Source organism: Atractosteus spatula, chromosome 24 (assembly GCF_055471065.1).
Source record: "Atractosteus spatula isolate fAtrSpa1 chromosome 24, fAtrSpa1.hap1, whole genome shotgun sequence".
NCBI lineage: Eukaryota > Metazoa > Chordata > Actinopteri > Semionotiformes > Lepisosteidae > Atractosteus > Atractosteus spatula.
Window position 1 is genome coordinate 5,142,301 of NC_142729.1, and position 15,061 is coordinate 5,157,361.

The 15,061-nt window shown below is 38.0% G+C and overlaps 1 gene segment (V, D, J or C); it reads left to right on the top strand.

The window, feature by feature from the left end:
* The window catches only part of LOC148815804 (Ig kappa chain V-III region MOPC 63-like), a 76,202-nt gene extending 62,731 nt beyond the window's left edge, over nucleotides 1-13,471 (top strand). Inside the window, 2 exon segments of the V gene segment in view lie at nucleotides 10,981-11,018; nucleotides 12,918-13,471. Coding sequence covers nucleotides 10,981-11,018; nucleotides 12,918-13,240 — 361 coding nt within the window.
* The last annotated feature ends 1,590 nt before the right edge of the window (nucleotides 13,472-15,061 follow it).

Consider the following 15,061-nt stretch of genomic DNA (forward strand, 5'->3'; position numbering starts at 1 on the left):
CAGCCCAGGTAGTCCAAATTGTGACCTCACCACGCAAAGTTCGAAGCCCTAAGCAAGTTATAAGACCAAAGTCTTCAACTGAACCCCAGAGTCACCATGCCTCCTCAGCTTCCCGCTCACCCTCGCCTTCTCCCTCATCTCGATCAGGTGAGGAAATAAGGCTTTATAAATGTTTTAACACAAGGCTTTGTAGACATGAACAATAGTACATTACTTGTATCACATTAATTAAATTATTAAATTTAAGAATAGTTTATGATCCCTCTGCAAATGATAGATTTGATAGGTATGAGATTATTGTTAACTTCTTAATTTCTAGTATCTAACCAGGATTGGCCAGATGGCAGAAATGATCCTGGAAGACTGTCAAAAAGTATGTATTTTTTATTGTATAAAGTAATAAATAAATCTACCCATATTATAGTTTTACACAGAATGTATTTTAATTATGTGTAGGCTCGTATACAATATAAAAATATGTTGTGTTTTACCACAATGCTACAAACGACACAAACATATTCAAAATTGAAGCTATGTTTTTAATAAATACACCAATGGAGTTTAATTGACATTGTTTATAGAATCCTAGTTCAATGACAAACTAAATGACTAAATTGAAAAGTTATGTGATAAAGTAAATGTTTTCCATAACTGAATTCTTTTCAGAGTCTCCCAGGCAGAAGACCATGTCCAGACCAGAAGAGAAGAGAGAGAGATATCCTCTTTCAGAAGGAAGTAAGTACAGTTAAAATGAACTACAGATGTGGGAATTTTTTATTTTTAAGATTATAAATTGCATGTAGCACATTAGCAACACTACAGTAATGCTAATGTGACAATAGTGTAAGAAAATCCTAACCCAATAGCTTTTAAATGCTGATATAAAATGTAAATTATTTCAGAGTTTCAGAAGCGGGTATTGGGCCTCCTGATAGAGATGAGGGATGAATTGAGGCGTTTGGGTAGGTCAACAGAACCGGTGGACTCCCAATTCCACATCAGGAGGCTGACCACGATGGAAGAGTTATGTGCATACGGGCAAGCACTTGACAGCATGGACAATCAAAACCTGCTGGTATGATATTATATTCTCACTGTGGTGTAGAAAATATTCACTACTAATATTCTAGGTTTCAGATAGGTCATAATTTTATAGCCTACATCTGATTAATATGATCCATCTCTGGCATACGTTCATATTTTTAGTTTATAATGTATAATCTTGCTTATCCTTTAATGGCAAAATAAAGTGTTTTCATGTTCTAAAAAGTTACTACAATTTTTTTTACTTTGAAAAATGGTCACTTTGTATTTTTAGACTGAGAAAATACTGCAAAAAAGTGCAGTTAATATGTGAAAATGTGTTTGTTCCATGAATGTGTAAATGGGTATGACTGATAAGTTGATTAATGAAGATCTAGTAGTAAAAATAACTTCTAATATTATTTCTAATATAATATTATTTCCAGATAAACCAACTTCAGAGAGTAGGCGGCAGTGATGTCAGAGAGAGTGTTTTCACAGTCTTGTCAAGGTATTGCTTATTGATTTTTTAAAATGTTTTTACATTACATTTTTACTTTGATCAAATTAACATATCCACAGAATTGAGCTTACAGATACCTATGTGTTAACCACTGAATGTGCAAGATGTAAAACTGCAAAATTGTCTTTTAAAATATAAGGATTACAGTACAACATTTGATCCTAAATATTTGAGTAAATAAATGTTGAGTGGAAACTCACTTGAAAAAATGTCTAAACTCATGAAAATTTGGTTTTCAGACTTATGACAAATGAACTGATGACAGAATTCAACTTCGCTGGCACAAACCGAAAAGATAAACAACAAAAGAGGGGCCTGGGAGACACAAATCTTTATAGAGTAATTAAAGGTACTCATATTCTATGTTGTATTTCCAACTTTGGGTACTCTTTAATTAGGACAGACTTAATTGCTCAATTGCTGTGATGCAAGCCAAATTTTATCCGTTTATTTCAGCTTTGAGCTTAGTAAACCTTAATGGTTCATTTTTGAGATTATACTCAAGAAGATATTAACCATCATTTATTTGAGTAGTAATATTATATAATTTTCTCCTAGCTGCGGTGCTGAAGTCCCACCCTACATCGACAGAAAAAGATATAAAGGAGCACGCAATGCGTTACTTGAAGAATGCATATGCAAGGCAGGGGGCCAGGAGATCTGGACACTGAAAATAATAGGTTTTTGGTCCTGTTAGGACAATTAGACAGTGTTTGCAAATGGTGGACAAAAATCGTCTTAACTTCCATTGTAATATTTGTTTTTTTTTAAATATATAAGTTGTACATTTTAAAATTTATATTTGAATCAAAATGTGGTTTTGAGTTAGATAGTGTGTTAATGTAATTAGTTTGTGTTTGTCATTACTATACTGTATATTGATGTTACCAGAATTTGTAGCTGAAGTTTAAGACTAGTTGTGTTTTTTTATGATTATTGCCCATATGTTGATTGTTGATTGATTGCATACAATGTACAATTTAATTTTTCAGGTGTGAATGTGTATTTTCAGAATAAATTTCTAAACCAAATCATTGGCTTGGTTTACTTGTTTCTACACCTATAAAACCTATCTTTGATGTATAATAGACCTCTAACCATGTATGTATAATAGTCCTCTAAAGTTATCCGTATAATAGACCTCTAACCATGTATGTATAATAGTCCTCTAAAGTTATCCGTATAATAGACCTCTAATCATATACGTATAATAGACCTCTAAAGTTACCCGTATAATAGACCTCTAACCATATACAGCTGCAGCCATTCAAAGTGCGCGGTACAGACACCGCGGTACAGATACCGCAGGTTGACCGACAGGGGCACTCGTGGTCCGTTGGTCTGTCGTAGAAAGACTTACTGTAAACGTCTTTACTGTGCCCGTTGTAGATATTGAATTTTACCACTGAAGGGAAATCTTAGTAGCTGAGCATAAAAAGAATAGGAGCATACTGTAATGCGTGTGAAGGCCATAAACGATATTAATTTTGGAACGTAAACATACAGTATATAGCTGGTCTTGGTACTTTAAAGAAAAAAATACACACCGGTATTCCATTTCTCCCTAAACATTGTAAGCTTCGAAGTCTTTAACTAACGTGATACCGGAGTCAACAAGCATACTTTTAGAATTTGATTAAAAGGGAATATAATATGGAATCGCGTATCTAAAGAATTTAATAACGGTATGATTATATCCGTGTACTGCGGCAGGGCTGTGTAGGGCTGTTTCGCCTGCCTGATCATGCGAGCTCTCTTGTAGCCTACTGGTCTAGGTGCATGACTACCAACTGGCAGGTTGTGTGTTCGAATCCAGCTGCTGCTGAACTTTTATTTTAACAAACATTTCTTCGAAAAAATAGGTAAGCGATATTATGGACAATCAGTTGACTTTTATATTTCAAAATATCGCAACATGATCGATATTTGCGATATTTTGAACATATCTTCCCTTCTGACAGCGGTTCCTGCTTCTATTGTGTGTGTGTGTGCAACAGTAAATTTTTATAGAGAAATGGAGGCTGGACAGTATGCGTTACAATATAAACATTTATATTGATTTAAATCATGTTCTGATTTAAATCGCAAACGCGTGTTTAATTATGTGTTTTTAATCATAATCAGGCTAATGCATTTCTACATTTTCTGTATGAACCAGCTTAGAGGTTCATACAGAAAGACAGCTTGTGTTTAAATTGAGTGTAAGGTAATTTATGCTTCTAAAGTCATGGTCAGTATTATTGTACTGTGCTGTACTGTGTCACATTATTTTATAGCGTTTTTATTGCGTTATTAAATCCGGTGGCGCTGTGTTAGTTTCCTGACTCACATTATTTAAACTACCACATTGATCATTCATCTCTAAATAAACTTTATTTTATATAGCGTTTTAAGCGATTAGGTAATTAGATTGCTCATAAACCTAATCGCTTTTTCTACATAAACACAGCGTGATTGCTCTCTGAAAATGCTTTTCCTTTATTTTTAAAGTAGGCTCAGATTTCAACTATAGATCGTATTATTATAAACTTTCTTGGAAAAATGTATTTTATGTAAACCATGTTTGCTATTAATTCATTTAGGGCTAAAATACGTTCATTGTCTTCCAATCGAGTCGAGTTGACATTGGAAGCCTGCCACACCCAGACTGTTAAACCAACGCATTAGCACGTCAAAGCCCATTGAGCCAGTATTGGCTTTAGTATCCCCCCCTTCTCCCCTCAATTCAATTCAATTCAAGGTGTTTTATTTGCATGACAGATGGGTACAAGCAGTGTTGGGTATGTATATTGTAACGCTTACGGCAGACAGGCACTGTGTAAGAGCCGGCGCACCAGAGCAGCGCACCGAGGGAGCGTCTGCATTTCTAACTTAGTTTTTAAAATTAGTCAAGCAATATGAAGCATCTCCTTTTACTTAGTGCCTGAGCATAAAAAGAATAGGAGCATACTGCAACGCGTGTGAAGGCCATAAACGATATTAATTTTGGAACATAAACATACAGTATATGGCTGGTCTTGGTACTTTAAAGAAAAAAATACACACCAGTATTCCATTTCTCCCTAAACATTTTAAGCATCGAAGTCTTTAACTAACACGATACCGGAGTCAACAAGCATACTTTTAGAATTTGATTAAAAGGGAATATAATATGGAATCGCGTATCTCAAGAAATTAATAACGATATAATTATATTCATGTTGCAAAAGAACTGCAATGGACATAAAAACTCCCTTGCTTTTAACAGAGCGTTCCATAATTTCTAACTACGAAAATGCCAGGTGAAAGGATTTGTAAACATATTTTGTTAAAGCAAGTCAGTTTTTTCCACAACACATAAAAGACATTTTTCCAAGAAAGTTTAGCCTTTGTCACTAATGAAACCACTAAATAAAGACATAAATATAGAAATCTTAAGATTTGTTCTATTTAATGTTGGTAGCAGGATGAACTGTCAGAGTGTATATTTTGTCGCAGAGTTGCTGCAAGATGTTAACAGTGAAAAAGGTATTTAGAAATGAGTTATTTCAAGATGAAAATTTTCAGAATAATTGCAAATCTAGCAGGATAGAGAAAGCACAGAAAACTGGCAGTTAGATTGATCAGATTAGTATGAAAAGTCATTTAGCAAAGGGAATTAGAAGAGTGACAAACTAGTATACTTTAGATCTTTTTTTCTGAACCAGGGACAATCTGATCATGTTTCCCTATAACAATAATAAAAAACGTTATTTGATATATCACCATTAAAGGTGGCATCTCAAAGCAATACAGTAGATGTAAAAACAGATAAAAGGACCACAGATTACAATGTAAATGCATATAAGAAAGACAAGCAGTTAGAGGTGCTACCAAAATTAGAAAATGAAGCAGATACAGACACTAAGTCTTCTGAAAAGAAAGGTTCTGAGGTTAGATTTAAACTGGCCTTGGTGTGTGTGTGTTTGTGTCTGTCTGTCCTGTGATGGACTGGCGCTATGTCCAGGGTGTATTCTGCCTTGTGTCCGTCGCTTACTGGGATAGGCTCCAAATCCTCTGTACTGGATAAAGAGATTAGAAATGGATGGAAGTAAAGGCACTGTGTGGATGGAACTATACACAGTGTTAGAAACCCACTATGAAATGGCAGCATCTCACTGAGAATAAAATATTTTATACTGCTGGCTTAAGGAAACAGCCTTTCCACCTCTCTTGCACATCAGTATCCATACCTAGTTATTTAAACAAATTGCCTCTAATTATAAACATCTTAATATGCTGGCTCTGTGGATCCGCATCAGCTATGTTTGCCCATTCCTTCAATTCATGTGCATCCAACACACAGTTCAACGCTAGCAACTACACAAAATCTAAAATATGAGCTCTACTTGCCACTTACAGTACCAACAGTACCAGCTAACTTTAGTAGTGACATTTTCATGGATCTTTTTAACAATAAAATTTACAACATCAGACTTCAGACACAATTAAACAGGCCTCAAAAAAGTCTGGTACAAACATTTTCAGCATGGAATAAACCGTTACTTTAATGGTATAAACCTTAAATGGATTCATATTCTCAATAAGATTTGGTGCTCAGTAACATGACTTAGAAAATGACAGAAGACATACGTATCATGCTTATCCTTCTATTTTTCATGATCGTAAACTCCTTAAGGCAGTTACATTTTCTCTGTTCTGACCTGGAGTTACAGAGAAAGTTAAATTCTAATAAGAGATTTGTAATGAGGAAAGTCATACCAATCACTCATACAGTACCAGGATTTGCAATTACAATACAAATACTTTCTTTCTGTATGTGTTTATTTTGCAGTTTGAGTCTATGGCATTCCTTTGGGGGTCTATACTCCAAGGCATGACTTTTTTATGTATAAACATCAGTATTTACTGCTATTAATTACTGTACGATTTATAGTTGAAATCTGAGCCTAGATATAAAGTTAGATATAAAGTTAAAATCTCGACAAAGCAATGTAGGAAATACAGAGAAAATAAATCCTTTCTGACATCTAAAATCAGTTTCGATCAAGGTCTCTAAAACGAACAAGAAAAAGAAGATTTTTGGAGGGCAATTACGCTGTGTTTATATAGAATAAGTGATTTATGAGCAATCTAATTTCTTGTTCGTTTAAAACAGTGAAATGTCAGCTGTAAAAGATCGCACCAGAAACAGCACTCTCTCTGCCTGTCATAGACGTTCAGGAAAGGCTGAATGAAGTCATGTCAAGTACAATAATTCGGAGATCAATAATAACAGTTGTAGGACAGTATATAAGGAGGATAAGGATTTTGAAGTTGACTCGAAATCTGATAGGTAACCAGTGCAAGGACTTGAAAACAGGTGTAATGCATCCCTGATAGGATTCTTGCTGTCATATTCTGAACATATTGAAGATTGCTCAGTGTGGATTTAATTTCCTCAGTGAACAGGATGTGCATTTATTAATTCTAGAAAAAAACTAGATTTCTCTAGTTCTTAGTTTCTCTAGTTCCCTTTAAAATAAACTATTATTCCACAATGCAGAGTATTACATGGCCAGTATTTACACATGATATTTGTGATTTAAAGAAATTAACACAAGCAGCTTTTGGAGATTTAAGTGTTGGCTGAGTTATTGCAGGATAAAAGACTAGAGATGTTGGCAAGAAGAAGATAGTTTGGGGAAAGCTGAGGAATACACTTATAACAAGAACACTTCCTAATGGGGTTAGGCATACTTTTGATGAAGATGATGAAGTTAACAGACTATATGTTTACATAGATACTGAAATAAGGATTGTATTTTAGATTATGTGTAGTTGCTGGCATTGAACTGTGTGTTGGATGCACATGAATTGAAGGAATGGGCAAACATAGCTGATGCGGATCCACACAGCCAGCATATTAAGATGTTTATAATTAGAGGCAAGTTGTTTAAATAACTAGGTATGGATACTGATGTGCAAGAGAGGTGGAAAGGCTGTTTCCTTAAGCCAGCAGTATAAAATATTTTATTCTCAGTGAGATGCTGCCATTTCATAGTGGGTTTCTAACACTTTGTATAGTTCCATCCACACAGTGCCTTTACTTCCATTTCTAATCTCTTTATCCAGTACAGAGGATTTGGAGCCTATCCCAGTAAGCAACGGACACAAGGCAGAATACACCCTGGACATAGCGCCAGTCCATCACAGGACAGACAGACACAAACACACACACACCAGGACCAGTTTTCCCATAAACTAATTAACTTACCAGTATGTTTTGGAGTGCGAGAGGGAGTCATATCACACATATGGAGAAAAACCATGTAACCCAGAGAGAACATGTAAACCCCACACACACAGGATGGCAGGAATTGAACCTAGGACCCCAGTGCTGCAAGATAGCAATGCTAACCACTTTGCCACCATTATAAATGGATGGATATCTTAGTTATCTTTCTAGTTCACAGGTTTGCATGCATAATTTAATTTTGAAAGCCACTGAGACATCAGGTACTACTGTTGTATTTATGAAAAAGAAACAAAACAAAAAACATACTAACAACTGTGCCATCCTACTCCTTAGCTAATACATTTTATTATTCATAAACAGTTAACATTGTTAGCAAAATATTTTGAATTATATTTAACCCTATTTTTTCTTTAGTTTTGTATTTAACTTATTATATGATAGTCAGACTTAATGTATATTTGAACAATGAAAATATATTTTTACAAGATTTTACATTAAGCACTTAAAATTAATATGGTTAATAATAGTAAACTGTAACATGCTGTAACAAGATCGGTTAAACTGCGAAGAAAATGCTTTCAGAGAAAATGTTTCAGGTGAGAAGAACATAGATCTCCAATGCAATTTCAACCAAACCTGTTCCCACACACCCTGCCCCCACTACCATTAGAATATACACAAAGCACTCAAATCTTTCGAGCTAATGATCAGGTGACCCAAGAGAGAGCGAGAGAAACACCAAGGGGTGCGGAACCAGGGAACTATTTACATGGAAAACGGGCGATCTCCCCAGACTGTCCGCCCGTTTCACTGTTACCTGGATACCTCTTTATTTAGAACTCACAAACACTGATTTTTAGTTTAGAAGGATTCAAGTAGGGTTTTAGATGAAAGGCAGCGACCTTAATCAAGCCCAAATCACAACTGAACCCATTCAGAGCCTACATTACATTTTAGCGTTTCATTCTGAGCAGAAGACCCTCACACCTGAAGAAGGGGGAGGTGTTTTTCGCTGGAAATCTCGCCTGCTTCTACTTTACAACCGGAGTGCTGGCTGTGACGAATTAAACCGGTATTACAGGTTTCAATCACAGACCATGTGACATGGGAGTCAGGAAACTAACAGCACAGTCCCAGCACGAAACGAAACTAAAACGCATACCGTTTCGCGCTTCTTATTAGTTGCTCAAAAGTAATTTGACCGTATGAAATGCATAATATAAACCTAGAAACATATACGTGAGCAGTACTTAAGCACTGTAGTATCGGTGTTAAGACATACCTCTCAAATACTGTAAATCAAGTTCAAAATATCTCAAGACAGATTCTGGTCATAATGAAACCATGTTTCGTGTATGTTTTCTTTAAAGTACCGAGACCAGCCATATACTGTATGTTTATGTTCCAAAATTAATATCGTTTATGGCCTTCACACGCGTTGCAGTATGCTCCTATTCTTTTTATGCTCAGCTACTAAGATTTCCCTTCAGTGGTAAAATTAGATATGAATAGTCAATACTTAAACGGGCACAGTTAAGACATTAAATATACATATACATACTGTATACAGTACAGTTTGCATACGGTAATATGTTTATGTTCCTAAATCAATCTCTTTTATGAGCATGTGTAAGGCATGGTGAATCGATTCTCAAAAATTACTGTACTTTGCATGATTGGAAAAAAATGCGTGATTGCGAAATGCTGTGGTGTTACTTTTACAAAGACGGTCAATGAAAAAAAGAATGTGGACCAGGGCAATACTTTGAGTTTACAGCTTGTCCAAGGTCATTTATTATTAATACTATTATTAATATCTTCGTTAAAGACTTTGATGGCTACAGCTCAAACATGAGAGGTTGAGCTTTATTAGCTCCACCTTGCGGAAATTCCGGATACTATTATTTTGCTAGCGGTATTTACCGGTAACTTGCGGTATTTACCGGTAACTTGCGGTAGACTGCGTACAGCGTACCGGAAAATAATGCGGTATCGCCCGCGCATTTTGAATGGCTGCATCTGTACGTATAATAGACCTCTAAAGTTATCCATATAATAGACCTCTAACCATATACGTATAATAGTCCTCTAAAGTTATCCGTATAATAGATCTCTAAAGTTATCCGGAACTCCAACCATATATGTATAATAGTCCTCTAAATTTATCTGTATAATAGAACTCCAACCATTTATGTATAATGAACGTCTAATCATAGACATATAATTGACGTATAACAATAGACGTATATTAGAATTTCATTCTAGACGAATTGCGGACCACATTTAGACGTCTAAGGTATGCGTTTAATAGACGTATATTATACGTCTTTTGCCAACTGGGTGTGCTTGATGTGATGTCTTCGTCTGCTTCCGGACATGAGACTAAAGTTGTCCAGCTTGGATCCAGATATCGCTTCTCTGATTGCTCAACAAAAGCAGCTCCATTCTTCACATTAACTTTTTAAGTATCAAAAACATTTGCAAAATATGCAGCTTTGTTTGTAAAAATATTAGTACTTTTCATCAAATTTAATTCAATATTAGTTATTTTTAGTACATTAATAGGTGATGATTTTTACAGGGGAAGAAGTGGACGTAGGCATACTGTAGATGGTCCACCGCATCTGTGATTTGGTGTAAGTGGTCCGCAGAACATATAACTTTGAGAACCACTGGGTTATAGGAACAGATTGCCCCCTGCTGGAGATTGTACGTGTGACGTTAACATCATAGCACTAGGGGGAAGAAAGGCACAGGAGCACAACATACTGTCAGTGCGCGGCATTGTATTAGCATACACTCAGTGGAGCTCAGCAGGCAGTGATTTACTCAAAAACTCTACGCCGACTTGCATTGTTGTTTTATGTTTTCTTGTTCACAGTTTATGAATCTCATGGAAAAAAGGCTGCCTCGTCCTTTTTGTATGTTTGCGGTAAAATACTCCTGCGTCCAGTCCAGGGAGACATCTCGGTTTGCGACTTGTGATTGCCGGGTTCGTCGCGACTCACTAAGGATAAACTAAATAGCACTAAAAACGGACAGGTGAGAGATTTTAAAAACGTATCAATAATTCGGTTCACTAAAACCAGAATCGCAACAAGGCAGTTTTACCGGGCAGAGAGCTCGGGGAGGTAGCTTGTCCAGTGTGAGCGCCGGGGGCAGCTCCAGGCGCGCTGGCAGTTTTTGTACAGGCGCTCTATCAGAGTCAATCACTGTGGTGGACTTTCGGCGGCGGGACCAGACTGAGTGTGGGCAGTAAGTACAGCGCAGCCTCGCCGTCTTCCTCCCGGGCTCTCCGTGCAGACAAACCCCGCAGGACTGCGCGGCTCTTAGAGAAACACGGGCGCTTTTATGATCATATTTAATGTTGAGATTATTAATGTCCTGTACTTAACACCTTCCACGATCTGGATATAAAATAGTTTAAACGTCAGGATCCTCGGGTTTCCAGGCGAGATAAACGAAGATATAAACCTGTAGAAACGCTGTAGATGCTCCTCTGGTCCGGGAGCAGGTTTTTGTACGAGCGCTGAATCAGGTTCAATCACTGTGGTACACTTTCGGCGGCGGCACCAGACTGAGCGTTGGAAGTAAGTGATCTCTTCGTCTTTTCAGAGCTGTTTCTGTGTGTTTTTCTGAAATTATTTTTTGTCACAGAAATTTCAACTTTGAAGCTCATGTTAGGAGTTTTTTTTAAGTTCTTACTTTATAAAGTTGAAGAGTGTTGTGTTGAGAAGAGCGATTCGGTAGCGGGGTGTCAGCTCGGTTAGCCTCAGCTCGGCTAAGCTGCTGCAGCGCTCCTCTGCAGTGCTTGATACTTTACAGGCTTCATCTCGTGTAAATCCTGAGTGTCCATTTTTTATATTTGCTTTATAGTATGAATGCTTCTATTTTGAGTAGGCTTCAACGTTAAATGTGCATTAATCCTGCTGATACTGGAGATACAGAGTCGGTGTCAAAAGCGCACAGCGGAATGTTTCCACATCCCATGGTCTGAAACCCGATTGAGACTGTTGTGTTCAGACCCTGCCAGTCCAAGTGAGACCAGTGATACCGCAGTGTAGCCGCTGACTCGGGTCCATTTCAGGCGGAGAAGAGCTGACAGGCGCGGGCTGTGTGGAGACAGAGCCGCGTCTCCGCTCCCGCTGCACTCCGGGGGCTGACAGAACCCGAACTCAAATATGAGGAATATGAATTCGTATATACAGTATGCACTCGAGTTATTCCTGTTCAATTACAACATATTAACATAAAGCATCTTTTTAAATCTTTTTTTGAAGAACAGAAAAGGCATAATTCAATGTGTACAGATCAGCTAAGTGTTGAAGTAGATTAGTGTCGTTTCAATGTTCCCGTTAACGTTAATAATTATTTTACAATTCAGGGGCTACACGAAGCTTTGACGGCTTAAAAATGGAATAATATTGTTTTCGATTGTTTTATGTCTCGCTAAAAGATCTCTGCTCTTGGCTTCATAATTGCTTTTGGATTTGCACTTTGTAAGATTTTGAATAAACTGTAGGGACAGCGGAAATTAAGACAAGAAAATATACTTTTTGTAGTAACTGTACAGTCATCATATTAAGCTCCAAAAATGCTTAATCCAACAAGAAGTGTTTTATTAAACACTTAATTAAAAAAGTGTTTTATTTGTACTTTATATTTCATAACAGGCATACATTTTTCTTCTCCAGGTGAATACACTCGCGAATTTCACAGTTATTTGTAGCGTCTTGTACTTATAAAGTCTCAGTGCGAATGGGTCCTGCAGACGTTACGGGTCAGTTTTATTCACCGGGAGGCGAGAGGTGCCACGTTGGGCTTTTAGTACAGGAGGCAGCAGGGATACAGCTTTAGTTTGTAGTTCTCAATAAGCAAGATATGATTAAAACACATTTACCAAAATGAGTTGTATTTAATGAATTTTATATACATGTATTTCCAACTGAAGAACTTTAGTCCTGAATGTTCTGAAACAGCTATTCAAACCCTGTACCAACGTGTAGAACTTTAAACTTTCTTTTCCTTTTTCAGCTCTCTGTCAGTAGTGTTTAATCCTCTATTTTGCGACAGTTCGGGTTTTTATTCCCTGTGGGTCTGTGCGAGTCTCTCACAGGCGGCTGTGAGTCTCATTCAACCGGTTTCTGTCTCCAGGTAACGCGCTGCCGTCTCTGTCCCTCCTGCCGCCCTCCACTGCGGAGCTGAGTGCCAAAAGAAGCGCCACGCTGCTGTGTCTGGCCAACAAGGGCTTCCCGTCCGATTGGAGCCTGCAGTGGAAGATCGACGGCAGCTCCAAGAGCAGCAGCGTCACCAAGACCCCCGGCATCCTGGAGAGCGACGGCACCTACAGCTGGAGCAGCACCCTGACGCTGTCCGAGGCCGACTGGAAATCGCTGCACTCCGTGACCTGCGAGGCCAGCCAGGGGTCCCAGGCTACTGTCCAGAAGACCCTGAACAAATCTGACTGCCCAGAGTAGCCCACACAGAGGGCAGCGCCGCATTGCTGATGGCTGTGTTTTGTTTTAGCTTTATCTCTGTGACTGTGACCTTATTGCTCCGCTCAGTACTCAGACATGTTTGTTAGCAACGTTTTAGACGCACTGAGCTTCTCCATCAGCCGCTGTCCATCTGTGTGTGTTGTTTGGTCCTGTTGTACGTGCTGTTAGTGAAAGAAAAATAATAGTAATAAAGAATTTTTGAATCATGGATATCAATGTCTTGATTTTTTATTATAAAACTCTTTTACACCATGTACCGTAGATGCATATCGATGCTTGTTATGACTTCATTTTTGGTCTTTGCTTCTGTGGCTGTTTCTTCATTCTCCTTGTCTGTCTGCCTGCATGCGAGTTCACTTCCCTGCCTGATACCACTGCTTTGTCAGAATAGTGCAGGGGTGTTACACAAAGAAAAATCCCCCCCAAAAAGCCTAACTCAGAAAATAATTAGCTTAATTGACAATCCAGGTTGGAACAAACCCAGAAAACCCCAGATCTTCCAGGAAGAGAGTTGGAGATCCATCCTTGGAAGAATCATGGAGGTTGTTTCTCAGGTGCAGAGACTGCAGACTCAGGGACTTAAAGCTGATGTTATGAGTCTATCAGTGTCACACCTCCCTGCTCACTCCGAACCCTCCAGCTAGATTCTCTTGCCTTCAGCTGAGATGCTACCGAGCTACATGATCATGTGTGTTCACTGTCTATCCTGTGCTGTGGTACAGGGCTGCACTGCACAGGGAACAGGCCTGTCCTGGGACACAAGGGTGACAATCAAGCATCTGAGTTCAGTTTCATGAAACACCTTGAAATAAATGTCCCCTTCAGTTTACTCTTATGTGTTTTGTATATTTAAGGGAATTTCCTGATATGCTTGTTTCAGCACATTGCTCTTCAAGCTATCTTTACATTTTTCAGCTGATTAAAATTGTAAATCATCTTGCAGCAGGCTAATCTGTTGACAGAATCTGGCAATATTCAAGATAACCACTATTGCAAAATAAACTAATCATGCCAGTATATCACAGACAGACTCTGATCCACAAGTTCAGAATCAACAGGTAATCCTCTCTCTCAGGAGATTTTACCCTGGTATAAGTGTGTGCTTGTGATGGACTGGCTTCTGGTCCAGAGTATACCCTGCCTTGTGCCAGGCTGGCTTTGTCCCCTGTGACACTGAATTGGACAAAACTGGATGGCTATTTTGCCTTCACTTGCTTTTCCAAAACGCAGACATGCGTTTCAGTCCCTGAGAAAAGCTCCTACTAAGAACCAGAGATCAATCTGGGGCCTTTTAGAAAATTAATTCCTGCTTGGTATAGTTTAAATGTTTTTGTAATGCCAAACAGTTGAGGTGCTACTGTATGTGAAATATGATAAAAATGGTTATTATCAATAACAATAATACTAGATTAATTGATATTTGTTGGGAAATATATCTGAATCCAAGCACTCACTCTGTCCATTGTAATGGACAGCAGAGCCCAGTATTTGTTTTGCCTGAGCAAGACCTGGAATATAGATCATCCGTCCAATCAGTCTTATCAATGTTCTCAAAGATGACAGGACAGAGCACAAACTATCAGCTGCAGAGTATACATACTGAGCTGGCGAGTCAGCAGTCAAACTCTGAACAGTAGCTTCTAACCAGTGAACAGATTCAGTGTTTCTTTCAGTCTCCATCTAAATGTGACTTTGTTTAGTTAATCTGCAGTAGAGTAATTAGTGCACATGAATATTAATAATTGTCTAGAGTCTTTAAAAGGGACCTGTAAGCTGATCTGGGTGCCAGAGAGACAGAGA